Raw genomic sequence first — 27,730 nt, 5'->3', positions numbered from 1 at the left:
GAGAGAGAGAGAGAGAGAGAGAGAGAGAGAGAGAAGGGAAGAGGGAAGGGGAAGGAAAAGGAGGGACAGGGAGAAGGGTGGGTGATTTAAGGCAACAGCAAAAATTTAAGAATAAAATCATTTGTGATTAAGATTTTATTCTTCACTGTGACTTTCCTGTGTTTGATCAAGAATCTGGGGTTTCAGGGAATCATGTACTTTCCAAGGAGCTAACTGGCTTTTGCCTTATCCCCTACACATGGCTGTATCAAAGTTCTCCTCTTGAAGTAAGTGCAGTAATTCATGTTGTTCAAAATAGGATATGCTCATTTATACTATTTCAATGCCAATAAAGTACATCACTTCCTAAGAGAAGACAGCAAGAGTACCAAGAAGAAGGAAAATGAGGCAATAGTAGTGTATTCCAGAACTGAGAAAGAATCAATTGATAATTCAAAAAATAAAGAAAGAGCTACTTCCATGTAAGGTAAAACAGGCAAAAGCCCCAAGAGTCCACAAAACAAGAGGGGCAAGAACACAGGTAGGAGCAAGAATGGCAGAGCACACAAACACATTTTTGGATATAAAATGAAAGTAATGGGCTACATAAGACTCTGTCTCAAAACAGAAGTTCACCTTTAGACGACTAGAATCCAGCCGCAAAGCTGTGAGTAACGGGTCCAAGGACTCAAATTCTGCAAGAACATGGCTGTAGGCTTCTGGTATCACTGGCACAAAAGTCATTTAGCCAGAAAGATGAAGGTTGTTCTGCAAAGGATTTCCCACTAAAACAAAATTGCAAAATATAATTTAAAATTATCACTCATTCAACAGAGAAAGAAGCAACCATCTCTAGAAATTGGGCGTTGGGGGGTAGACCTAAGTACCAATTACATGCAAAGGTTCATTCACACTGTGAGGGACATACCTAGCTTGAGCTAGGAATGATGGTGCACGCCTTTAATTCCAGAACTCAGGAGGCAAAGGCAGGTGGATCTCTGTGAGTTAAAGGCCATCCTGGTCTACAGAATGAGTTCCAGGACAGGCTCCAAAGCTACAGAGAACTCTGTCTCAAAAAAACCACAAATATAATGCCAAATGAAACATTTTATCTATTCAACTGCTCTCAAGTACATTTTGGGGGGGGGATTGGGGGTCAAATGTCACCAATTTCCATGGGAAAAGAGAAAAGAAATCGGTGATCTTGCCGGTCTTTGTTGTGTTCAAAGATGTTCATCTTTCATATGATCAAAAATCAAATGCTTGCCATCCACTCAGTCCTGACAGCGCACATGACAAACAAGGAAGCACTTGTATTTGGCGCAGCGTTCACCATGGGCATGACGCCAGAACCTGCAGGCTTTAAGCCGAGGTTCTCATCATCCTCCTGAGACTTTCCTCCAGTGTCAGCAGTGCCATGACGGTGTATGAGTCCGGGTATAATTCTGTGAAAGCGGGAGTCCTATAACCAATCACTTCAGTGACCAGTGTGCAAGTTTTCTGCTGCCTTTTGAGCTTTATCTGTAAACAGCTTGAAAGAGGCGGGCTCGAGGGCTTGCCATCAATGGCAAGGAGCACAACGGAGTTGATCGTGGCTAATAAATATCAAGCAGCTACAAGGCACATCGGCAGCTTCAAAACCGCTCCTCACTAATTTAACTTCTCCATCTTCTCCTACCTACCAAGTTAGTGAAGGAGGAGCAGCAGCAGCTGAGAAGACAGCACAGTGGGGAAAAGGTTTAATGCACAGACATGACCTCAGTCTGGATCTCTGGCACCCACACAGAAGCCTGACAGGGGAGTACATCAAGGAAGACACGTGATATCTACCTTTGACCTCCACATGCAAATGGGTATGGACACACACACACACCAACACACACAAAAAAAGAATTAAAAATTCTAAAGCACACAGATAGCATGAAAAAATTCAGAAGCATCTGTTTGTATTTTTGTCTATGCTTTGTATTGACACTATTTTAGAAGCACATTTATTCATTCAGCAAATATGTACTGCGCATCACTCATATGCTAGACTTTGGTCTAGAAGATCATAGCAGAGGACAAAAAAATCCTAGTCTTCTCAGAGCTTCCAGTGGTAAAACACACAGAAACATGTAGAAGCTGGTTTCTCTCATTTCTGTGGTGTGACAGACTCAAACCCAAGATCTTTACATTCTGGGCAAGTGTTCTATCACTGACTGTACCTGCCCGCCTTTGTGGTTTTTTTTTAATTATATACATGTATTCTATGCTACTATTATGTTCTCAGTACAACTTGACCTCTATAATTGTATATTCTGTATATAACTGTATATTCTGAAACAAGCAAACAAAATTTAGCATGACTATACTCAAAGTATTTGACAATTCCTTACCCAAGAAAAATTTCAGTCATTTATCTTTTTCTAATTAGTTTATTTTTATTTTATATTCATTGGTGTTTGTCAGATCCCCTAGAAGAAGAGCTAAAGAAAGTTGTGAGTTGTCATGTGGGTGCTGGGAATTGAACCTGAGTCGTCTGGAAGAGCATCCTCTGGAGGTCACAGTGCTCTTAACTGCAAAGCTGTTTTTCCAGCCTCCAGTCATTTATCTTAAATAGGAAAATAACAGAGATAGTTGTGAGGACAGACATGATCAATAAAAGAATCCCAGAAACCAGTTCCAGTCAAATAAAGAGAAAATCACAAACACCATACATATATACCACAGCTCTCATAAGGAATCAGTCAGTCAGAGAAAACATCCTAAAGGAGTACACTGTTCCCAGGTCAGCTTTTATCATGAGGAAGGAGGAAGGGCTGCAGGCAGAACTGAAAGAGGAGAGGCAGAAAGTGCTGAAGCTATTCAGAGAATACAAGTTTTGTCCTCAGTTAAACATAAAATGGAAATAACAGAGTAAGAAAGCTGTTGCCATAATTTAGACTTGAGGTACAAAACGCTTCCAACCTTAAGCCAAGGGACCTAACTTAATTTGGTAGGTTGCAGAGTCACTGAAGGATTTGCTGTGAAGAATTTACACAATTCCTGTAAAGTGCTATGGGCAGTGCTAGAAAACGTGGATTTAAAAGTAAGGAATGAGGTATGAAGAAAGGAAGATGAGGCAGACACTTTACCCAGAAACTCTGTGGGAAAGAAGAAAGCCTCTCTTTTGGCATTCTGAGTAGAGAAGACTTAAAACTCATTTGTTACTAGTAGTAGCTAAAAGCAAAGAATAGCTTCCTTTTCCATACAATGTTATCTCCTCAGTGCTTCCTTTTTAGGTTCATCTCCTTACCCTCTCTCCTATTATTCAACTATTCTGGACATCCTGTTTTTTCCTTCCAGAAATGTGAACTTCTGTAGTTTTAATTATGCTGTTCGAACCAATAAGCCCTACTTTTCTTAAAAAAAAAAAAATCTGAGTTTAAACATTGCTTCTGTGTGCTAGCAGATAAATAAAATGAAATAAAAACTTATAAAAACGCCAAGCTTATAGAAGATGGTGGCAAACGCTTGCTAAAAATCAGTGAACATCTAACATCTTTTTAAAAGGTTGGATTTCCCAAGGGTCACAACGCACACAAAAAGTAGGCTTGAAAGTAGAATACACAAGAGAAAAGAAGAAGACGACGAGGAGGAGGAGACCTGACTTTGGTCCCAAGAATTCACAATTGGAAAGAGAGACCCAAATACATAAAGTTGTCCTCTGTGTGTGCTGTGTCATGCCACCTTCTCCCCAATAATAACAGAAAGTAGAACACACGAAAGATGTAAACGTTTTCTCCATTTCCCCGGATTATCCTGATGATAATCAAGAGCAGTAGACAATGGCTGCTGCTTACACGGCCAGCGCAGATCACAACGCACCTAGTCCCACCAGGTGCACGGGAGGAAAGACTCCACAGAGACAAGGGTAACAAAAACTGAAGAAATTATGCAGAGGAGGATTAGCCGACTTTATTTCCAGAAGAGAATCGTCCTGTTCAGGAAATAATGATCAGGAAACTCTGCCTCAGAAAAATTAACAACTCGCTCATGCATCCATTCATTCATGCATGCATGCATTCATTCCACGTTGCGAGAGCCTACCGTGTTCTAGGTCCTGGAGGCCCCGCTGGAGACGAGGGTGAGCAGAGCAGTCCCTTACCACAAGCTCTCGTCAATCGCAACTACCTTTCAAACCGCCCTGACTTTAAACGGCGTCTGTCGCTGTGGAGGAGGAGAGTCTGGGACGCGGGTTTTCCGAGCGAGGCTCACAGAGCTGCAGGCTGACAAGCCAGCCGCGACGCCTCCAAAGCCCAGCAGCCGCTTCCGTCCGCCGGCCTCACAGACCCCACGCACTGACAGCGGAACCTCAACTCCAGACTCGAATCCTGGTCGCCCCCCAAGTCCCACCCCGCCCTCGCCGACGTCATCCAGCGGCGCCGGGGACGCGGAGAAAGCGCTGTTAACGGCACTTCCTCGTCACGTGATAGTCATGCCCCTCCCCGCGCGCGGTCCCGCCCCCTCCGGCCGCGGTCGCGATTACGCTCCCTGCGGCCTGCAGTGGGAGAGCCGCCGCGGGCCGAGGACGCGCCGCCGATCCAGACCGGGTGATCTCTGGGCAGAACGACGAGGCAAACCGAACCCCCGAAACTCTTCGCCACTCGAAGCCGGAGACGGGAAACAAAACAGGCGGGAATCGGTGGGGGGAGGGCTGGAGCTAGCGGAAGGTGTCATGGCGGCCGCAGCGGTGGTCACGTGCCCCAGAGGCCCGCCCTGGAACTTCCGGTCACGTGCCCTCAGCGCCCTCGCAGCCAGCGATGGAGGCGAGACCCCCCGGCAACAGAGGCGGTGGCGACGGCTGCGGCGGCTGGGTTTCAGCCTCGCCCCTGCAGCGGCTGTGAGGAGCGCGGCGGAGCTCACCCTGACCGGTCGCGGTTCCCGGAGCCCAGGCCGGAGGCAGTAGCTCCCACCTGGTGAGTTCAGACCGAAGAATGGGGGTGGGCGGGCGGTGAGGGTCTGACAGGCCCCGGGGGCGCGGGACGGCGCGGGTTCGGCCCCTCGCTGTAGAAGTCTTCACGGCCCCGCAAGCTGGCTGGGTGGCTTGCCCTCCTTATCCCGAAATGGGAAGGAGGTGCCCTGACCCTTGAGCGACTGCCTGAAGGCATTCCGTTCTTCCGGCGAGACGGACTCGAAGGTTTTACCGGGTCAGACTCACCTCCCGAGAATGCAGGAAGTGAGGCCTCTCCGGGACACTCAGGCCCTTCCCGTTAGAAAGCCTGCCCGGGAGAGTCTTTCGGTTCTTGTAGGAGAAGTCCCCACCTTGGTGGCTGCGTGCCTTTCTGTTCCCTCCTGTCATCCCGCTCTTCAAACTGTTATTTAAGCGTGAGCCATACACCCAGTTTTAGGTATGACCGGCTTGACAGCCATGGAATGGAAAGTGGACCGATACATGGCAATGTGCGATTATTTTTTGTAAATTCTACGGTGTTCTCAAAGGCTAAGTTGCGGTGAAATTGACGCTTACATGCCCATTTTTGCCGTCTGGAAAATAAGGGTGGGAGAAAGGTGTTAAAACTTGCCCAGGGCGGCGGTGAGATGGCTCAGGTGGTAAAGGTGCTGCTAAGCCTGAGTTCCATCTGTGGGACCCACGTGTTGGAAGGCGAGAACCGATTACCGGAAGTTGTAGCCTCACATATACACAATTTAATCTTACTTTTGTGCGTTTTGTTTTGGTTGTTGTTGTTCATTCAAAGACTCCCATTTAAAACAGGGTAAAACAGAGGTTTGTGAGTCAGGAATGCCTCTCAAAGTTAGTGTTGCCTGCTGGACATGTGTAAGGTGCTGGATTTCGTCACCAGAACCGGCAAAGAAAAAAAATAGAGGACTGTGGATCCAGCTCAGTGCAGGCTGATAAGCATGCAGGCCTGGGTACAGAAAAATGACAGGTCTGAAAACAACCAGGTCTGGCCCCGTACAATATTCTCAATAGCCGAACTTGGGGTTTCCTTTCTTTTTTTTTTTTTCTTTGTTTTTTTGTTTGTCTTTCGAGAAAAGGTTTCTCTATATTACTGTCTGTCCTGGAACTTGTTTTGTAGACCAGGCTGGCCTCAAACTCAGAGATCCACCTGTCTCTGCCTCCTCAGTGCAGGAATTAAAGGCATGCACCACCATACCCCGCCCCTGTTCCTGTCCCAGCCTTGTGATTTTTAAAACATTTTAAAGAGAAACATTTCTCCCATTAATTTTTGTCTGGAATTCCAACATAAAAAAATCAGTGTGCTTCAGTGAATCTGAATTTAGGTGGGTCAGCATCTTATCTCCAAGGACATTCCCTAAAAACACAATTTGGAAACCACTGAGTCACAGTTGTCAAAACCTTTGTTTTTTGTTTTTGTTTTTCGAGGCGGGATTTCTGTGTGAAACAGTTCTGGCTATCCTGGAACTCAAACTCACCGAGATATCTACCTCCCAAGTGCTAGGATTAAAGGCATGTGCCGCCACCACCCGGCCTAATCAAAGATTCTTTTTTTTTTTTAATATAATTTTTTATTGGAAAAAAAAAAGATTTCCGCCTCCCATTTCCCTCCCCGCCTCCCTTTTCCCCCCCCCAACCCCTCCCCCCCCCCCCCCCCCCCCCCCCTCCCCCCCCCCCCCCCTCCTCTCCCCCTCCCTCTCCAGTCTGAGGGGCAGTCAGGGTTCCCTGCCCTGTGGAAAGTCCAAAGTCCTCCCCGCTCCATCTTGGTCTAGGAAGGTGGACATCCAAACTGGCTAGGCTCCCACAAAGCCAGAACATGAAGTAGGATCAAAACCCAGTGGCATTGTCCTTGGCTTCTCAGCAGCCCTCATTGTCCGCCATATTCAGAGAGTCCGGTTTTATCCCTTGTTTTTTCAGTCGTAGTCCAGCTGGCCTTGGTGAGCTCACAATAGATCAGCCCCACTGTCTCCGTGGGTGGGTGCACCCCTCGTGGTCCTGACTTCTTTGCTCATATTTTCCCTCCTTCTGCTCCTCCTTGGGACATTGGGAGCTCAGTCCGTTGCTCCAGTGTGGGTCTCTGTCTCTATCTCCATCCATCTCCAGATGAAGGTTCTATGGTGATATGCAAGATATTCATCAGTATGGCTATAGGATAGGGTCATTTCAGGTTCTCTGTCCTCAGCTGCCCCAGGAACTAACTGGGGACATCGCCCTGGGCACCTGGGAGCACCAAATCTCTTGCCAACTAATCAAAGATTCTTAAAAGCCAAAACCAGAATAGCCACATGACGAGACCATAAAACAGGGGGATATAACCTCTGGTGGCATCCTGATGTCTTATAAGGACAGCTCTGGAAAGAATTTTGTGCCTAGATTAGCTAACAGGCTTGAATCTTTTTTGAAGCAGGGTCTCCTGAGTGTAGTAAAAATTGTCCTTGAACTCATAGAGACAGTTCTGCCTCCTAAGTGCTGGGATTATAGGCTTGAGCCACCACACCCAATTTATTTATTTATTTATTATGTATATAGTATTCTGTCTGCATGTATGCCTGCATGCCAAAAGAAGGCACCAGATCTCATTACAGATGGTTGCGAGCCACCATGTGGTTACTGGGAATTGAACTCAAGACCTTTGGAAGAGCAGGCAGTGCTCTTAACCACTGAGCCATCTCTCCAGCCCCACCACACCCAATTTAAAAGGAGAGATTTGTTGTATTTACTTGGCCAACTGAATGAGATTGATGGGTTTGAATTTCTTTTACAGTAGTTACAGAAGTACAGGTATATAAAAGCAGTTTTAAGAGCTAGGCCCTTAGTCCCGGCACCTGGTGGGTAGAAGCAGTGATTTTCTTGAGTTTGAGGTTAGCCTGGTCTACATAGTAAGTACCAGGCCAGTCAGGACTACGTATTGAAACACTGTCTCAGAAAAAGAAAAGTATAGGTGTTTTCCTGTTCTAGCTGCCTGCTCCCAAATAACTGACTCAGAGACTTAATATAAATTATAAATGCTGGGCTAATAGCTCAAGCTTGTTACTAATTAGCTCTTACAACTTAAACCATTTTCATTGATTTTTGTGCTGCCCTGAGGCTCATAGATTTTACCTCTATCCCACTTTGTATTTCCAACTCAATCTAGCTGGCAACTCCTGACTCCACCCTTCCTCATCCCATCTTTCTCAGTTTGGCTTTCCCACCTAACTTTATCCTGCTTAGCTATTGGCCAGTCAGTTTGTTTATTAAACCAATCATGGTGACATATATTCACACAGTATTCAGAGGGAATATTCCACAGCAGAAATAAGTGAAGTACAGAGGAGTATGTGTTCTTTAAAAATACCTGGAAGATAATAGCAGTCAAAAAAAGAATCAGTTAAAAGTAGTAAAGCAATGGGCGTGGTGGTGCATGCCTTTTGATCCTAGCACTGGAGTTCTCTTAAGTTTAGTGATAATACTCTATCAGCATGCAGTTTTTTATTAGTGGGTATTTGCCTATTTCCTTCTATAGTGCACTTAGTATTTTCCTTAGTACTTCGTTTGTGAAACCATGCTTATAACAATAACAGTCCACTCTGGTTTCCTTTTAATTTTTGTGGTTTTGTGTGGTTGTTTTGCCTACATGTCTGTGCCCCCACCACCTATGTGCCTGGTGCCTGAGGAGGCCAGAAGAGAGACCATCAGATCCCCTGGAATTGAAGTTGCTAGCAACCAAATCCAGGTCCCCATCAATTGAGAACAGCAAATGCTCTAAACTAATAAACCATCTCTCCAACCCCTTTGGGGTTCCTTTGCAAAAAGGAACCTCCGAGGTTTTATTTCCTGTGTTGTACTGGTAAAACATTTTTTGATTACTTTGATAGCAAACATTCTCAATCTCTTTTCACTCTTTTTTTTTTTCCACTCATTTTCTTTAAGATGGGATCTTACCAGGTATCTCAGACTGCCTTTGAACATGGCAGTTCTTCATTCTGCCTTTGATATCCTGAGCAAATACCCATGTCTTACACTAGTAGATATAGCTCACTCTTGCATACACCTCCTTTCCAGGAAACAAGAGTGCTAAAGATAAAAGAGTTTATCTTTCTGTATACTTTGATAGAAGAGGTGGGTAATGGAAATTTAGAGACATTCAGAAATTAAAGATTTCTGTTGAACCATTGTAAATTTTTCCTAATATGTTAGGGCCAGATCTTTCTAGGGCAGGATCCAATTTCAGGAACCTTTGTGAAAAATGACTATCTGGTCTATGAATAGAAAGCTGTAGTATCCTGTAGTTGAGTTGAAGATAGATATGTATAGATTTCTTGTGTCCTGGCAAGGCTGAATTCTTCAATAAAGATTTTCTTTCAATTTTATAAGTACATAATAGATCCTTTTGAGGATTCTGCTGTGCTGCTGGGTGCTATATTATAATGAACACAACACATTGAACCTTAATCTTTCTAAAGCTTGCAGTCTACCAAGGGATATATATACATGTTTTTTCACATATTTAATGCTGGAAGGTAAAATATAGTGCAATTTGATACCATTGTTATGGATCTCATATTGTTATGGATTTCATGTTATGATTTCCAATATGTCAGAAACCTTTGGAAGTCAAGAGAAGTATTTAAAGTATACACATATCCTAAATGCCAACTTGGGCTGCTGGTTCCAAGAAACATGTAACAGCAGTGTTAAATATTTCATGCCAAACAGTGCCCACTTCAGGGACGTTAGGGCTGAGAAGAGCTACCTACGTGAAACTTTACTCCTGGGTTCCATCTCTAAGAAAAACATGGTACTATGAACCCAAACTGCATTTAATATACAGAGCTCAAACCCACAGCCAGTATGATCTCCAAGGCTTTAAAACAAATGGTAGTTTACTTGTGGTGGAATTTGAAAATATGCTTATAGTTTTGAAAGGGGGTGGTGTTTTTGTAAAGTTTTTAGTCATGCCTTTACATTGTAAAATATTAAGGAAATATGTTATATAGTACATATATGTTCAGCACATTTCGCTGAAAAGCAGTGTATCCTTTAATTTTGTATATTATAAGATCTTGATTTTGGAGACTATTTTGTGTGTCCTCCCCTTTTTTTTAATTCAATGATTTTTTCTTTTATTGAGAATAGATTTTTTTCCCCTCACACAATATATTCTGATTATATAGTTTTTCCTCCCTCTTCTCTTTCTAGTTCTCATCCAGATCCACTCCCAAGGGATAATAACAAAATAAAATATAGTAAGATTTAAAAAAAAAAAATTTGTCAGAATTTGAGAAAACAAGCAGAAAGAAGAAAAGAGCCCTCGAGAAGGCACAAGAAACAGGCCCACACTTTCACATACTCAGGGACCTCATAAAAACACAATTCAGGAAGCCATAATCTATCAGAAGACCTGGTGCAGAGCCATGAAGGCCTATGCATTCTGCTTCAGGAGAATTACTTAAATTTATTAGCAAGATGATGGTGATGCAGACCTTCAATTCTAACACTCAGGAGGCAGAGGCAGGGAGATCTCTGTGAGTTCCAGGCCAGCCTGTACTACAAAGTAACTTCCAGGATGGCCCGAGCTACATAGAGAAACCCTGTCTCAAAACACCCCCAAAGTAAGTGCTATGAGGAGAATATTAGAAAAGAGTAATAACTTTGGAGATTAGAATCCGGTCAATAAAATTGATGAAACCAGTTGAGCAGAGAGAGAAAACTGTATCAAGTCTGAGAACAAAGACATACACATGCAGCTTCGTGCAGGGTTTTAACTGTAAAGAAGAGTCTTATGACAGATAATTCCATAAAATAATACATCTTTTCATTGACCGCATTGGGTTTAAAGTAGCCTATAGCAGTACTTTTCATAAAAGAAGTATTATAGCTCTTACAGAGTTCTATGGAGAAAAACACAAGGACATTCCTCCAAGGAATCTGAAAATCACAGAAGCCATTGTAGGGTGACCCCAGTGGGTCTCTTAGCTCTTCCAAATGTGTCCTGTTTATACTAACAAAGATACTACAGATGACCAGAAAAACTTGGCAAGCAAATTATCTGAGACAATTGACAGTTGTGCCTACTGTTCAGTAACTTATTTCTGAATTTTTTAATTTTTAATGGGGAAGATTAACCCAGGGCCTAGAGAATACTGGGACAACATTTAACCTCTGAGCTGCATCTCAGCCTTGCTTCAAATAAATTTTAGTGGAAATAGATTCTGTGTTATGTAGGAAAGGCCATTGTTAAGTACTAAAATTCGGTTCTGTTGATGTGCTGAACTCTTTACTTTCCAGATTTTGTCTTCACTCCATTTGTTTTCTTAACTTCCCCGCTGAGAGGTGCTTCTGTTATTTTTCAAGCCCAGTTCATTGGAAGCTTCTGCTATAGGCTTGTCTTTGCTGGAGCTTTTCTTCAAACAACTGATTAACATTATTGGGGTAATTATGTAGTAACTCCCTCCTAACTTTTCTCCAATCTTTCACGGGTTTTGATTGATGTTTCCTAAAATGTGTTTTGTATAGTGCATAATATCATTTTACATTCTGTAGTCAGGGTGAGCATTTAAATTTTTCCTAATTACTTGTTAGGAATATCTATACAAACTTGATATTGAGCATTTAACAGATGCCAGGCAGTGGTGGCACAAGCCTTTAATCCCAGCACGTGAGAGGCAGAGGTAGGCAGATCTCTGTCTTTGAGTCCAGGCTGGTCTGAGTTCCAGGATAGCTCTGCTATACCAAAAAACGGAGGGGGGGGGGGTTCGTAGCTCCATAAATGTTACAAAGTAGATATTTACTCTTGCAAAATTAAAAATAACTAATGCTTTTTTAGTTCTTACCCACATGTTATTCTACATTTGGTTTTATAAATAATCAACTATTGGTAAGACTTTTTTTATTTTGGCTTTAATCCGTTTGAGCCACAGTTTCCCTATATGTAGCCTTCTTCTCCTAAGTGCTAGTCATTTTTGATAAGTAATGGATCCCCAGTTATTGGGTTCCTCCTCTGAAGGGATAAGCCAAATCAAACTTAATAAATCCAGATTTAATAAACAGAGCAAAGCAAGGTGGAGCACTTCCTGTGACTTTTAGGAAGGCAGGATGGGGAGAGCACGCGGCAGGTCTAGCAGGTCTTTAAATAGCCTGTAGGGGGTCTTGAGTTCCAGAGGAGGAGGAAATGCTGCTGATGGCTTGGTGGGCATGCTCAGGGGTCTGGAATGGGAGGAATGGAACTAGGTGGAGCTTCCCAACCATTTTAATCAGTCTATGAGTGCCTGTGTGCATACCAACTCATAAAATACAGCTTACCTTCTGGGAAGTCAGAGGACAACTGTCAGGAATCAGTTCTTTTTTGTCATCTTGTGGGATCCAGGGAAATCAGCTCCTGCAATGCAAAAATTCATGTTTTTGTAGATAATCAGGGGAAATAATCAACTTGTCTGTCCATCTAGTCATACATATAGAACATACGTGACATATGTAGGTAACTCTGAGGTCAATTGGATGCTTCAGAAAATCATCTTGGTATCTCACAACAGTTTTCTTATCTATAAAACTTAACTAACAATAGAGGCTGCTTCAGAAGATTATTAAGTAGACACTAAATGAGATTAAATAAAGTTAATAATGGCACCTTGTATAATCTACCATTGCTGCTTCTTCACGACACGCCCCACCACTCTTGAAAACTGTCTTACTATTGTGCACACTGGCCTTGAACTCTGATCCTCCTTCCTCACAATCCTGAGTACTAGATTACAGGCATGCTCATAGCATGCCATTACTAGCATTCCTGTGCTAAAAATAAAATTGGGATAATACAAATTGGGAATTAGCTGCTTGTGAAAAGAATTGACTAGAAACAAGCATGGAGAAGCATTGGGGGTGTTCTAAAAATGTTCTGTGTGGTTTGGGTTGTGGTATGTAGACATACACAATTTTTAAAAGAATCAGAATGCCCTTGGTATGTTAGTTATACATCTATTTATTTTTAATTTGTATAGGTGTTTTGCCTGCATGTATGTATGTGAACCACAGGTATATTATGCCTGCAGAAGCCAGAAGAGAATATTAGATCCCTGGAGTTTGGTCAACCTGGAGTTACAGACAGTTATGAACCACCATATGGGTGCTGGGAATCCAGCCTGGGTCCTCTGAAAAAGCACCATGTACTTTTAACCACTGAGCCATCTATCTCTCCAGCCCCTATAACATCCATTTTTATTTACTTATTTTTAACCTACATTTATGTACTTGATTTTTCTCCCTCGCCCTTCCCCCCATTAGCACCTTATAGGCATCATGGCAACTTCATCTGAAGAAGTGTTGCTGATAGTGAAGAAGGTTCGTCAGAAGAAGCAGGATGGAGCACTGTACCTCATGGCAGAAAGAATTGCTTGGGCACCTGAAGGCAAAGATAGATTTACAATCAGCCATATGTATGCAGATATTAAATGTAAGTCATATGTACTAATATCTGATGTGTAGTCTGACAGTTTTATATTTTATATTTGAAGAACATACAGTGGTAATTATAAAATAGGGTCATCAAATACCTTGCAGATTTACATAGTGTAAACCTATCTTCATTTTAAAAAAAAATTTTTTTTCCATGTGTACTTTGAAAAGTTCCATAATATTGCTTTGAGTGGATATGCAGTCTGGTACATAACTGTTCTCTCTTGAAGGACAATTAAGGATTACTTTAGAATCTTTTACTGCAGATAGTTTCACATAATAAAACTGTGTACTAATATCTTTGAGATTTTGTAGGTAAGTTGGTAGAAGATGGCAGATTGTCCCTTCACCAAAATTTTGCATTTAGACAAGTTACCTAATTTTGATATGGCTATTATCTGTTGGAAAAAGTAGACTCAACTTTATAACAAAGGTAGATGGAGGTATATGGAGCTTTTGAGGTCACAGTAGGAGCCCAAGGACTCTTTGCGTTCTGGGTGCACACTCTACCACTGAGTTACAATACCCTACCCAAGAACATTGACCTTTAAAGGCTAAAATCAACATACCTTCTTTTTCCATATTTGCAAGGTTATCTTGGAATTTGTTCAAAATGTATAGTATTTTGCAGTTGAACAGTAGGTTTAAGTGCACCAGAAATTTGGAATCTTTAACTTGAAAGAGATTTCTACAATCACCTAAACTGTGTGTGGGGGGGGGTCGGTCTTGAATAAGAATAAACCCAGGAGCCAGGCGGTGGTGGCGCACGCCTTTAATCCCAGCACTTGGGAGGCAGAGGCAGGCGGATCTCTGTGAGTTCGAGACCAGTCTGGTCTACAAGAGCTAGTTCCAGGACAGGCTCTAAAACCACAGAGAAACCCTGTCTCAAAAAACAAAAAAAAAAAAAAAAAAAAAAAAGACTAAGCCCAGGAGAGAGTCCTTAACTGTGACCATTAGTATAGATCCACTTATTTATAGGAGTTTTTTCATAAATAAAAGTCTTGTGTAGATTTTAAGCTAAAATTAAAAAGCAGTGAACATGCCAGTAAACATCCTTTGTGTGCAAGTAACAGTCCTTTCCCAGCGATTCAGCTCCCTATGACAGCTGGAAATGACCGAGATCCCTACCTTTTTTTCCATTGAAATAACTTAGGATCTTAATTTCCCAAAGAAATAATAAAAAAAAATTCCTTTTATAACTGGGAGCTACTTGTATTAGTATTGCTTAGAAATAGGAAATAAAGGACTGGGTGGATGGTGTAAGCCTTAAATTTAGCACTGAAGATTCAGGGACAGGCAGATCTACATGGCAAATTCCAGGTCAGCCATGTTTCAGGCCAACTTGGACTACAAAATGAGAGACATTCTGGGTATATGTGTCTGTCTGTCTCTTCCTCACTCCATACACACACATATCAGAAATCTATTTACGGTAAAGTGAGAACTCTGTACAGTATGCCACACTGCCATGAGTTGCCTGCCAATTTAGTGGGACAAAGCCCTCCGTCTCCAACTCTTTGAGGGAGGAAAAGCACTGTTGCTATGACAGCCATTTATTAAGAACATGGGTTCTGGGACTAGAAAGATGACTCAGATGTTAAAAGAGTACTTGCTGTTCTTGCAGAAGACCCCATGCCAGCTCCCAACCATCTGTAACTTCAGTTTTGGGGTGGAATCCAACACCCTCTTCGGGCTTCCTTGGCACCAGGCCATACACATGGTGAACATACATACATGAAGACAAAATACATAAGAAAAAGAACACAAGTTTTGCTGTGTACATATAATTAAGCAATTTCAATCTTCAAATGCTCATGGTGGTAGTGATGATGATGATGATGATGATGATGATGATGATGATGATGATGATGATGAAGATGAAGAAAATCTTCAGTGACCAGGAATGTAGCTCAGTAGGTAGGGCGCTCGTGTAGCATGTACAAAGCCCTGAGTTTGGTCTCCAACACTACATAAACCCAGTGTGGTGGCACATCCTAGCACATACTACATAGAGGAAAGAAGATCAAAAGATCAAGGTCATCTCTAGCTACAAACAGCTTGGGAACAGCCTGGACTATAAGAGGCCCTGCCTCCAAAGAAAAAGGCACATTGATTGTGGACTCTGACCTCTTCCAAAGTATACTACAGTAGACTTACATAAAATATTCTCAATACCTGTATGCTTGGGGTTTGTTTAGAGACAGGTAAGTTTTTGCATTGCTGAAAATCACACGTGGGATCCTCATAGGAAATGAGCAAGAGTTCCACTAACTGTTGCCAACTCCCAGGTTGTTCCTTAATCATTCACTCTCAGTTTCACTCTTTTTTTTTTCTTCATATTAAAACCTTTTTTGACAATGTCATGCATTTATAAAATGTACTTGGGTTATTCTCACTTCCATTGTTGCTTACTTGCTTTTAAGGCAGTATCTCCTGTATCCTAAGCTAGGCTCAGGCTTGGTGATATAGCCCAGGTTGTCCTTGAAGTTCTGATTGTCCTGCTTCCAGTTCCCAAGTGCTGGGATTACAGTCTGAGTGTCCTCGTCTAATTAGCTTCATGCTTTTAGGCCAGAAAATCAGTCCAGAAGGAAAAGCTAAAATTCAACTTCAGCTGGTCCTGCATGCGGGGGACACAACAAACTTCCATTTTTCCAATGAAAGCACAGCGGTGAAAGAACGGGATGCAGTGAAGGACCTGCTTCAGCAGTTACTGCCCAAGTTCAAGCGGAAAGCCAATAAAGAACTGGAAGAAAAGAACAGGTAAAAGTGTAGATTCTGCTTCCCCACTCTACTAAGGGCTTGGCACATCTCCCCGTAGGAAAAAAGGATCCGTGCAGTCATTGCCTCTGATTCTCTACTTTTAACATGTGTTTGCTGTGTGACTTCTGACAAGACCATGCAGCCCTAAAAGTTACTGCATCGGGTCTATCATTTGATTAGGAGACCTGACATTACACTGGTTGCTTGCTCTTTCCCCAGTTCTTATAACAGGAGATACCAAACTATTAGAAGTATGTTTGTGAATAAGAAGCCCAGAATCCATAGTGTGGGGTTTCAGAGTTCTGAGTCATCCCCCTTCACTCTCCCCACCCACCACTACCACCAGAGGCTCTTTCTCCCTGTGTGCTTAGTTTTTTTTTTTCTTATGCCCTAATAAAAGCCTTTATTCAATTATTTAAAAAATATTTTTTAAAAAAATTCATAGTGTGAAAGATAAAGATACAAAAGCGGTGACATTTTCTGGCAATAGAAATTATTTCGTTAACAATATCTTTCCAAGTCATTGGTACTTACAGTTCCTTGTGCTTGTTAAAATGATGAATGAGTACTGTGAACTCTGACTGTTCCTCCTCTTGTTCACCTTGTGTGTGGGGAAAATACAGTACTGTTCAAATACAAAGTGCACTTTGTATTGTAAGCATGCAAAGATGTATAAAACCAGTTCTTTGTTTTAGAAAATTTAGTCTGCTTCTTCACACTTCCTTCCCTTTATTTGTACTTCATTTATTACTCTAAAAATTATCTAATCCAATGAATTCTATTGCGCAACCATCACAAAATGAAAGGAGTCATGTGAATATCACAGAAGTTTAATTACATTTACTATATCTATCACCAGAATGCTCCAAGAAGATCCAGTTTTATTCCAGCTCTATAAAGACCTTGTTATGAGCCAAGTAATCAGTGCTGAGGAATTCTGGGCCAATCGTTTAAATGTGAATGCAACAGATAGTTCTACATCCAATTACAAGCAGGATGTTGGCATTTCTGCAGCATTTCTGGTATGTGACCTTTCTAGATTTCTGAAGGGAAAACTAGGAATAGGAAAACTCCAGCATTTTTATAATAGGGACACTTAGGGGTTGGAGGAACATATCTGTAATACCAACACTTAGGAGGTAGAGGCAGGAGGATCAGTGGTTGAAGAACAGTCTCAATATATTAATATTTTTCTATAGCTGTAATAAAACACTATGACCAAGGCAGCTTATAAATGGAGCTTTCAGTTACAGAGAGTTAGAGTTTATGATGAATGAGCAAAGGTGTGACAGCAGGCTGCCAGAACAGTGCCTGAAAGCTTACATCTCTGGGATTGGTGTGAAACTTTTGAAACCTCAAAGCCCAACCGCAGTAAAATACTTGGTCCAGCAAGGCCATACCTCCTAATTGTACTCAAACAGCTGCTAACTGGGAACCGAATATTCATGTCTGAGACTTAGGGAGCCTCGCATTCAGACCCCCACTCAATTATGTGAGAAAATGTCTCAACAGAAAGGGAAAATCCTCTGGGGTTGGAGGGGGGGTGTATAAATACAGGCACATGTGTGCCTTAGTGTGCATATGGAGATCAGAGGATAGCTTTAGGTGTTGGTCCTTACCTCTGCTTGTTTGAACCAAGTCTCTTGTAGGTTTCGAGGTTTGTTTTTTCCTGCATCTGCCAGGTGTCCTGGCTCGCTTCAGAGTTTTTCCTGTTTCCCCCTTTTATTTTTCTGTAGCAGTACAGGGATGACACATGCCCTGCGGCATCCAATTTATCTTAGTTTGTTCTGGCCATTGATACTCAATCTTCCTGGACTTTACCCTCTGAGTCATCTTTCCAAGCCAAAAATAGCAGTTTCTCTTGAAAATTTTTGGCATTTTCTTTGAAGTAAATTAGTGAAAATTTTATTGTCTCTAGGTGTAAGGGCAAATGCCTTTAATCCCAGCACACGAGTCAGGTGGCAGGTAGATTTCTGAGTTCAAGGAAGCCTGGTCTGTATGAGTTCCAGAGCAGTTACATAGTGAGACCTGGTTCAAAGAGAAAGGAAATTTTGTTGTCAATGGTAGTCTTCTAAAATAATCTTTTAAATGTAAATGGTATTTTTACACTGAGGTAAGATCTTACTGTATAGCCCTGGCTGGCCTCAAACTTGAGTCGATCTTCCTGCCTTTGCTTCTAGAGAAGTAAGATTACAGACTTGTGTCACCACACCCAGCTCTGGTACTTTTGTAAAATGATTGCTGTATTTCACTCATAGTACAGAGACTGCAATTATTTGGAAAAATGATCATGAAACCTATCTAATAGGAAAATTAGGGCTGCATTATCTTTTCAATTAAGAAGTGGGTCTTTTTTATATAGGGAAAGGATGAGATCAATATTTACTCATTAACAAGAATATGAATAGGAAGCCAGGAATGTGTGTACCTGTAATCCCTGCACTTGGGAGGCAGAGGTAGGAGGATTTTGAGGTCGAGGCCAGCGTGGACTATTTAGAGAGTTCCAGCCCAAGCTGGTTCCAAAGAATCCCTGTCTCAGCAGACAAACTAAAAACTATGAGTAGTTGTTACATGTATTTAGTTTGTTTCTGGGGAATTAGCAGTGAGTCAGATTCATAGATCCTTTCCTAAGGAAACCAGTTAGCCAGTGTCCATTTAACTACTAGCCAAGGTTCACAGAGGCTTTGGCAGCTATCCACAGACTAGATTTCGATGTTGGCCACTGTTGAACATGTCTGTTTAACCATTTCAGACTTACAAGGAAGCAGGCTTACAAGTCTCCTGGAATCTGACAAACAAGTCCAGGCTTATTTAAGCCCTGTCATATGTATAGGGTTGGTGTATGGGGCTTGCTTTGTCTACAGTTTGCTCAAAAGTCTATTTCACCTCTGTATTATCCTTTGGGAGCTTAGATATACTCTGTGAATATCTAACAAATGTATGTAAGTACCTATATTTGTGGTCTTTGTTTTAGGCTGATGTCCGGCCCCAAACAGATGGCTGTAATGGTTTGAGATATAATTTAACTTCTGATATCATTGAATCTATATTTAGGACCTATCCAGCAGGTAAGATGACTCAAGTTTTGGGGGGGTTGGTTTGGGTTTGGTTTGGTTTGGGTTTGGTGTTGTTGTTTTTTGTTTGTTGGTGTGATTGGGATTTTGGTTGTTTTTGTTTTTTCAAGACAGGGTTTCTCTGTGTAACAGCCCTGGCTGTCCTGGAACTAGCTCTTGTAGACCAGGCTGGCCTTGAACCCACAAGATCTGCCTGCCTCTGCCTTCCAAGTCCTGGGATTAAAGGTGTACATCACCACTGCCCAGCCCAGTTACTGATTTTAACTTTAGATGATTAAAGGAATCGTTTAGATGAATTCTGTTTGTAGAAATGAAAAGCCTATCAGGGGCTCTTTAGCCTTCAGCACAGCTGGAGTAAGTGAATGCTGCAGATGACAGTAAGTGTGCTATTCTGCCCCACTCCCAGCTCATCCCCTCACTCGCGCCTTGACCCCAGCCCTGATGGCTTGTGATACGCAGCCAAGAAGGAGAGCCACGGCTTTCTCAGTTACTCTACTCTCTAAACACTATTCCTTGAGTCAGATACTGTCTGGTCTCACCTACCCAGCGATGGCTGCTTGCCATTTCTAGGACAGTAGTTCAACTTTCTTAATGCTACAGTTAGTTACTCATGTGGTAACCTCCAACCATAAAATTATTTTGTTGCTACTTTATAATTGTAATTTTGCTACTGTCATGAATTGTAATGTAAATATCTGATATGCAGCCCCCAAAGGAATCGTGACCCACAAGTTGGGAACCACTGTTCTAGAATATTAGCACAGACTTTAGTGTTCCCTTTGTGTATATATATTTAATCATCATAAATATACTATGAAGTAGGTACTAATAAGGAACTAATGTACAAAGAAAACAGTTTGCTCTAGGGTGACCTAAACAGTAAATGGCAGTGATTCTAAACACTGATAACTAAACTGGAAGCTTCCAGGAGAGCTGAACTGGTAGTACCATGAGTATTAAAAGTTTCATTCTCCACCAGCTAACATTTTCTTGTATTAGTGAGGTCTGATTTCCAAGTATGCTATTGAAAAAAATGTTTGTAGTTTGTAAAGATTCATAGATGGTACCTCACCTAAATCTATTAAAGTTTATTCCATATTTATAATCCTGTAGTATATGAATATCATGAAAACTTTTAGTATTTATCCAGTTCTTAAGTTGAAAGGTTCTTAAGAAATAGGAACTCATTATATAAGATCTTATGTGGGTTTTTTTTTTTTTCTCCCCACAGTAAAAATGAAATATGCAGAAACTGTACCACACAACATGACGGAAAAGGAGTTCTGGACACGTTTCTTCCAGTCTCATTATTTTCACAGGGACCGACTAAATACAGGATCAAAGGATCTCTTTGCAGAATGTGCCAAAATAGATGAAAAGGGTAAGCGTCTCTCCCTGGCCCCTTGACACTCACCTCGCCATTCTTGACTCTTAGACCTACTAATAATATCTTTTAAATATATCTGAGAAAGATAAGCTTTAAACCTGTGTTTTCATTGATTTTTCTAGGATTAAAAACAATGGTTTCATTAGGAGTAAAAAACCCAATGCTAGATTTGACAGCTTTGGAAGATAAATCGTTAGATGAGGTAAGAAATAATAAAGAAACAAAATGATCTTTTCTTGGTTTTCAGTGTTTCTGTTTTAAATATGCCCTAAATTAGATAATCCACTTGTAATACCCTAAAATAAAAAGAGTACTGTTAACATGTCAGAAGTGCTTTTCAGTATGCAACAAGCCCCGAGTTTGAGTCTCCATCTTTTTTTTTTTTTTTAAGTGGGGCGGGGACTTTTTGGTACTGCTGTTTGCCATTAAAATTGTCTTAGGCTACCAATGAGTTAACTCAGTGGGGCGAAAGTACTTGTTTCACAAGGCTGACCTCCTGAGTTTGAGCCCCAGATCCCACAGTGGGAGGAGAGAACCAACTCACAAAAGTTGTCCTTTGACTTCCACGAGAGCACCCGTGCTCACCACACATATAGATCATACACACATGCTTTAAGAAGTAAGTTAAAATTGCCTGAAAGAACTCAGTTCTCTGTGAATTGCTTAACCTCTTTAGAAATAATTTTTAAGCTTTCCCCATGAGCAGTCCTCCAGAAACTGAACTCACCCCCATTGTTCTAGTAAACAAGCATACATCTATTTGCTTATCTGCCAGCCTCTATTGGTATTAACCCATACAGTTATGACTCCAGGCCTCCTGCTCATTTCTGTGAATACTAATTATGTAATGATCTAACTCCAAAGGTGCCAAATCATTTACTCAACTGTAAGATTGGTGTTTATTTAAATTTTTATGAAAAAAAAATTTAGTTGCCTACCTGCTTGTTTGAATGGGTGCCATGTACATGCAGGTAAGGTGCCCATGCGTGCGAAAAGAGGGCATCCAATACCCTGGAACTGAAGTTACAGACAGTTGTGAGTTGCTATGTGAGTTCTGGGAACTGGGCCTGTACCCTTTGCAAGTGCCCTTAACCATTGAGCACTCTGTCTGGTTCCTCTGCTTAGGTATTTTACATTCAGAATTAAACAAACCTTTGATGATCCTCATGGACCTATTCTTGGCTCTTCCGTGTTTTATTTAAAAAGCATTAGCATTTGCTTAGGTAGTGACTTGAGCCACCTCCCCTCCAGTAATGCTGATCATGTTCCCTCATAGCTCCTTTATTTCCTAACCTTAACAAACTGGCTGGTTTACAGGGTTTTAATAATTGATCAAATAATTACAAAAAAAATTATACCATGTGCTAGGGAAGGCCACTGAGCAAGAGTAGGCTGACTAAGGGCAGCTACATTTTGCTGAGAACAGATTGAGTGGCAATTGTCAAATGAAAATTTGTGAAGAAAACAGAAAAGGTGGTATGGATAACTGCAGGGGTTAGGGCTGGTTGTAGTTAGACCTTAGAAAGTTGATCACATGCCCTGACTAACAGCTGGAAAATATAATAAAACCAGGAGTTGAATTTGCATCTTCTTGTTTGTTCATTTCGAGCCTGTATGTGTTTGTGTACATGTGTGTACAGGGACAGGTGCAACTTCAGCCATTGTTCCTTAGCTTCCATGCACCTTTTCATTTTCCATTTCTTTTAGATCATTGTGTGCATGAACATGATGAATTTTAGTCATGTTCACTCCAATACCCCTGCTGTTCCCCTCTCCTGATGAAATTTCCCAATAAGTCTTCTACTTTCATGTCTTTTGTATGTTTGTGACCCACTGAGTTTTGTCAGGGTTTCTTTCATGACCATGGTAGTTTATTTACTGAAGCATAGGCAGCTTTTCAGTAACTGCACTACTGAGAAAAATGACACTCCTTTCCCCAGAGACAATTGCCAATAGTCATGGGCTTATCCCCGCCCGTGATAAATGTTATGCCCAATTTTATGCAAGTCTTGTGCAATGGCTGAAATGAGTGCAATGGTGGCATCATGTCCAGAAGATGCCTTTTTGCCACATGCCACTCCATCCTCCAATTCTTCCATTCCTTGTGCCCTTCTTCCACAGTGTTCCCTGAACCGTAGAGGGTGCGAAATAAATTACCCATTTAACACAAACTCTCTACCATCCCTTATTTTCAGCACTTCCACCTTATAACCGCCACTGACTATAGTAAGAAGCTTCGACATGTATATATGATATCTTTAGCATATTCATACAGATGAGGTAATGAGACCAAGAGTGTAATTGTGCTGGGATATTACTTAGGATCACTGACCTGATAGTCTAGACCAGATCTCTCATTGGGTGGTATGTGCTGAATGGCAAACAAGTCCCAGGATTTCACTTCTTTCTGTGTCCCAACACTGGGATTGTAAGTGTGTAGTCCATATCTAGCTACCCAATTGTACCCATAATAAGTCAAATTTTTATTTTGGTATTTACTTGTTTCTCACAGGGTTATGGCATTTGCTCTTTACCATCTACTTCCAATTCCAAATCCATAAAGGAAAATAGTAATGCTGCCATCATCAAAAGGTTTAACCACCATAGTGCCATGGTCCTGGCTGCTGGTCTCAGGAAACAGTTAAGTATACATGTAGAGACTGTCACGGACCTTTTCAGGATAACCAGGTGAAATGGTGGTAGTGTTCAGTTCAGCAATTTTAACATGATCTTGTTTTCCATTTGTTTTTAAGACAAGCACAAAATGGACAGAATGGTGAGCCCAGCAGCATAGATGGAAATTCTGGAGATACAGACTGCTTTCAGCCAGCAGTCAAAAGGGTATGGACATCAAGTTAGGCCATTTGAGGATTGCATTTCTCTGGGTATAAGTATCTAAATTCTTTATATTGCTTATTATTTCCTAAGGCTGGTTTTGATTTTAACCAAGAAGAGGCATTACCATCACTTGCAGAACATTATAAAACTCAGTGTCAGCTTAACCAGCAAACTTTCCATTGACTCAGTTCTGATCAGTAGTTTTTCAATTTTTCCTTCCCTGTGTGTACATATAAATTGTGTATGTGTGTGATTCTGTTTTCTGGGGGAAATTTTTCAACAAAGACAGTAGATAGAAAGTTTTATGTGTTTGTTTTCAAAGAAAGTTAATTGTTCCTAACATTAAACTAGTATTTCAAGGTTAAAAACATTCTCTCCTTTGAGAGAATGAGAAATTGTGGATCAAAGTAGCTACTTGCTCATTATTTCATTGCATTCTAAGTCCCTTCTCCTGTTTACAGAAAGGATGCTTAGAGAACAGTTAAGCAGTACACATGAGAAGTTTAAAGGTTTATACTCTCCTATTCCACACATTTATGGAAAAGATGGGAGCAGTGTGCAAAGCTTTAGATAGAAATACCTAACACAGGACTGCAGTCGAGACAAAAGCAAAAAGTTGATATCTTTAGCATATTCATACAGATGAGGTATATGCGGCCATTGTAATGTTGTTAGAATTAATGGGGCTGAGGCATAACGTAGTGGTAAAGAATTTACTAAGAGTCACAAGATGCTGGATTTGATTCCTCGGCACCAAAAAAAGGGGCATATAGATGAGCCCCCATGTTACAATTACTGATTTTTATGATAGCCTTATCAGGATTTTAAACACATTTTCAACTTAGCAATATTTTCAACTTATTATAGTAGGATATGTGTGGCCTAATTCAAAATGGAGAATGTCTTTATTGCTTCAAAAAGAGCTGATAGCACCAGATATAATAGGTACACCCGTAATCCCAACCTTTAGCAGACTGAGATAGGATCAAAAGTCTATATATCATATACTACATATTACTCATACGCATTTTTTAAAGGCCAGGTATGGTGGTGCACCGCTTTGATATCAGCACTCAGGAGGCGAAGGCAGGTGGATCTGGTTAAATTTGAAACCAGCCAGAGATACATAGAGGAACTGTCTCAGTTATACCCAATATGGCTTGAAGGTGTTGCATGCCTTTAATCCCAGGGCTTGGGAGACAGGAGTAGGCTGATCTCAGGGAGTTCTAGGCCAGCCTGGTCTACAGTGTGAGTTCCAGGACAGACAGGGCTACACAGAGTAACCCTGTCTTAGGGGAAGGGGGTGGAGACGGGCACGTCACAGTACTTCATGTTTATTATTGGCAAGAACACCAGCTTAGCCATTTCTAGCTCCGTGGTGGGAAGGCTTACTTTTTCATTCTCGGCTTAATTTTAGTTTTTAGTCAGTTTCTGACAAAATTAAAAATACCTTGTCAATTAATTGTAGGCGAAGTTACAGGAGTCCATTGAATATGAAGACTTGGGAAACAACAATTCTGTGAAAACAATTGCACTGAATCTCAAGAAGTCAGACAGGTCAGTTTGGCTGATAGAAGTGAAACACTTATGTAATAGTCAATACAGAATGTACTCTGAAAGTCTAAAGTCAGTTTGGCTGCTATAAAAGTACAGTATACACTTTTCTTTTTGAATGTTTACTTTGTGAACTGGGTATGATTGTACATACCTGTGACCTCAGCAAGAGGGAGGAAGTAGGAGGAGCAGTAGTTCAAAGATATCTTTGGCTGTGCAGCAAATTGAAGGCCAGCCTGGACTAGTAAGACTCATCTGGAACTCCAGTTCCAGGAGATCTGACTCGCTCCTGACCTCTAATCATACCAGACACGTGGTGTACAGACATACATGCAGGCAAGACATTCATAAAATGGGTCATTAAAAAAAACATAACTGGTGGTAGCACATGTCTTTAATCCCAGTACTTGGGAGGCAGAGGCAGGCTGGTCTCAGTGAGTTCTAGGCCAGTCTGGTCTACAAAGCAAGGTCCAGGACAGGCAGAGCTGTACAAATACACCCTGTCTTGAAAAACCAAAAGGGGGGGGGGGAGGCTGGAGAGATGGCTCAGAGGTTAAGAGCACTGACTAAGCTTCAGAGGTCCTGAGTTCAATTTCCAGCAACCACATGGTGGCTCACAACCATCTGCAATGAGATCTGGTGCCCTCTTCTGGTGTACAAGCATACACCCAGGCAAAACACTGTATACATAATAAATAAATAAATCTAAAAAAAAAGGTGTGTGTGTGTATAACCACCTGAAATGCATTCTAAATGATTAAAGCCAAGAACTAATTTTTTTTGTTGTTGTTTGTTGTTGTTTTTTTGTTTTTAGTTTTTTGAGACAGGGTTTCTCTTAGCTTTGGAGCCTGTCCTGGAACTCATTCCGTAGACCAGGATGGCCTCAAACTCAGAGATCCGCCTGTCTCTGCCTCCCGAGTGCTGGGATTAAAGACATACACCACCACTGCCCAGCAAGAAAACTATTATTACACTTATTGGTATATATGTATGTGTGTCACAGAAGTGTGGAAGTCAGTATGTGTGAATGTCACAGCAAATGTGTAGAAGTCACAACAGCTTGGGATCTGTTTCCTCTTTTCACTTGGGACCCAGCTCAAGTCGTCAGACTTAGCAGGTACCTTTACCCTCAGAGCCACTTCACAGGCTCAAATTTTGGATCTTCATGCTATTTTTTTTTCTTACTGCCTTTTATAGAAATTAAATTATAAGGTCTGGAAAGATCACTTCATGGTGAAGAACACATGTTGTTCTTAACAGAGGACTCCAGTTTGTTCCCAACGCCCATATCAGGTGGCTCCCAACCACCTGTAACTCCACCTCCAGGGGATCCAACACCTCTGGTCTCCACAGGCACCTACACTCACATGCGCCTACCTGCCTACCACCACATAACATACATATTAACTAAAATAATAACAGTAAAATTATTTTAAAAAGAAATTAGTAACTTTAGATTTTTCAAGTGTGGTATCAGTTTTTGCCATGGGGAATGAATGTTTTGTTGATGCTAAAATATTTGAAAGACTGATATTGAACACCTTTTCTATGTTTAATTGGTTATTTCTCCTGTGCTAACCTCCAGGTATTATCATGGTCCTACTCCAATTCAGTCATTACAGTATGCAACAAGTCAGGACATTATTAATTCTTTTCAAAGTATTAGACAAGAAATGGAAGCTTATACACCCAACTTAACTCAGGTAGGTGACTTTCACTGTTTGAAAGGCAGAATTCTTGTAGCTGCTACCCCACATTATAAGCGCAACCAGAGTGAGCTGTGTAACAGAACATTTGTTTATTTGTTTGTTTTTCTACTGGGTTGCATGAGGCCCTTTTCAGTTAGGAAACTGAGTGGGCCTGATGGTATACACCTTTAATCTCCGCACTGGGGAGGCAGAAGCAGGTGGATCTCTGTGAGTTCCAGGAAAACCTGGTCTACAGAGTGAGTTACAGGACAGCCAAAGCTACACAAAGAAACCCAATCTCAAAAAAAAGGGGGGGGGGCAAAGCAGTTGCATAACTAGCTCGAAGCATACAGGGCAACCTGGGGTAGTCAGTTCTCTCTACCATATGGGTCCTGGGAGTAAGCCCTGGTTGTCAAACTTGCCAGCAAGCACCTTTACAAACTGAGCTATCTTGGTGTCACCTATTTAATTTTGTCAGACCATAGTTGACTATAAGAAACTAAAACCTCAAAAATCAAAATTGTGAAGGCCAGAAAGATAGTTATGTAGTTCAGAGACTAGTAGTATATGCTACTCTTGTTTCAAAGCACTCAACATCTAGCTCCCGTAACCCACAGTGAGTGGTTAACTCTCACAGCCACTTGTAACTCAGCTCCATGGGATCTGATACTCTTTTCTGGATACCAATGGCACGTGTGCCCACACACACACACACACACACACACACACACACACACACACGTATATTCACTAACACAGACACACATACACATATAAAAAGTAGTAGTAAAATCAATTTTTTTCAAAGGCTCTGTTAAGAGATCTGCTGTATTCCTGGTATGTGGGGTTTTCTACACAGACCATTTCTAGCGTCAAAAAAGTGTTTCACTCTGGTTACTGTTCATAACATGTTTGCATAGGAATAAAACTGCTATAAGACAAATGCCAAGCCGGGCATGGTGGTACATACCTTTGGGAGGCAGAGGCAGGTGGGTCTCTGAGTTCAAGGCCAGCCTGAGCTACAAAGTGAGTTCAGCACAGCCAAAGAGAGCACACAGAAACCCTGTCTTTGGCG

The 27,730-nt window shown here is 41.5% G+C and overlaps 2 protein-coding genes across 4 annotated transcripts in view; one reads left to right on the top strand and one right to left on the bottom strand.

The window, feature by feature from the left end:
- The window catches only part of Hps5 (HPS5 biogenesis of lysosomal organelles complex 2 subunit 2), a 41,556-nt gene extending 37,213 nt beyond the window's left edge, over nt 1-4,343 (bottom strand). Inside the window, exons 1-2 of one of the 3 annotated variants that reach the window (XM_050130808.1) lie at nt 4,051-4,343; nt 616-764 (exon numbers count right to left, since the gene is read on the bottom strand). In XM_050130808.1, the coding sequence (XP_049986765.1) occupies nt 616-723 (108 nt within the window). In that variant the 5' untranslated portion in view covers nt 724-764; nt 4,051-4,343. The remainder of the gene's footprint in view (nt 1-615; nt 765-4,050) is intronic. The other 2 variants (XM_050130807.1, XM_050130806.1) reach the window with 2 other exon arrangements.
- A 351-nt stretch (nt 4,344-4,694) lies between these two features.
- Nucleotides 4,695-27,730, top strand: part of Gtf2h1 (general transcription factor IIH subunit 1) — a 29,028-nt gene continuing 5,992 nt past the window's right edge. Inside the window, exons 1-11 of the mRNA XM_050130809.1 lie at nt 4,695-4,919; nt 13,184-13,352; nt 15,922-16,114; nt 16,974-17,136; nt 19,089-19,182; nt 20,420-20,569; nt 20,698-20,777; nt 23,088-23,215; nt 23,329-23,416; nt 24,882-24,970; nt 26,553-26,670. Of these exons, the coding sequence (XP_049986766.1) occupies nt 13,199-13,352; nt 15,922-16,114; nt 16,974-17,136; nt 19,089-19,182; nt 20,420-20,569; nt 20,698-20,777; nt 23,088-23,215; nt 23,329-23,416; nt 24,882-24,970; nt 26,553-26,670 (1,257 nt within the window). The 5' untranslated portion in view covers nt 4,695-4,919; nt 13,184-13,198. The remainder of the gene's footprint in view (nt 4,920-13,183; nt 13,353-15,921; nt 16,115-16,973; nt 17,137-19,088; nt 19,183-20,419; nt 20,570-20,697; nt 20,778-23,087; nt 23,216-23,328; nt 23,417-24,881; nt 24,971-26,552; nt 26,671-27,730) is intronic.

The sequence above is a fragment of the Alexandromys fortis genome, unplaced genomic scaffold (genome assembly GCF_014885135.2).
Source record: "Alexandromys fortis isolate MF-2015 unplaced genomic scaffold, M_Fortis_MF-2015_v1.1 scaffold_359, whole genome shotgun sequence".
NCBI classification, from domain to species: Eukaryota; Metazoa; Chordata; class Mammalia; order Rodentia; family Cricetidae; genus Alexandromys; species Alexandromys fortis.
Note: the sequence above shows the minus strand (reverse complement) of the source record. Positions and strands in the feature narration are given on the sequence as shown.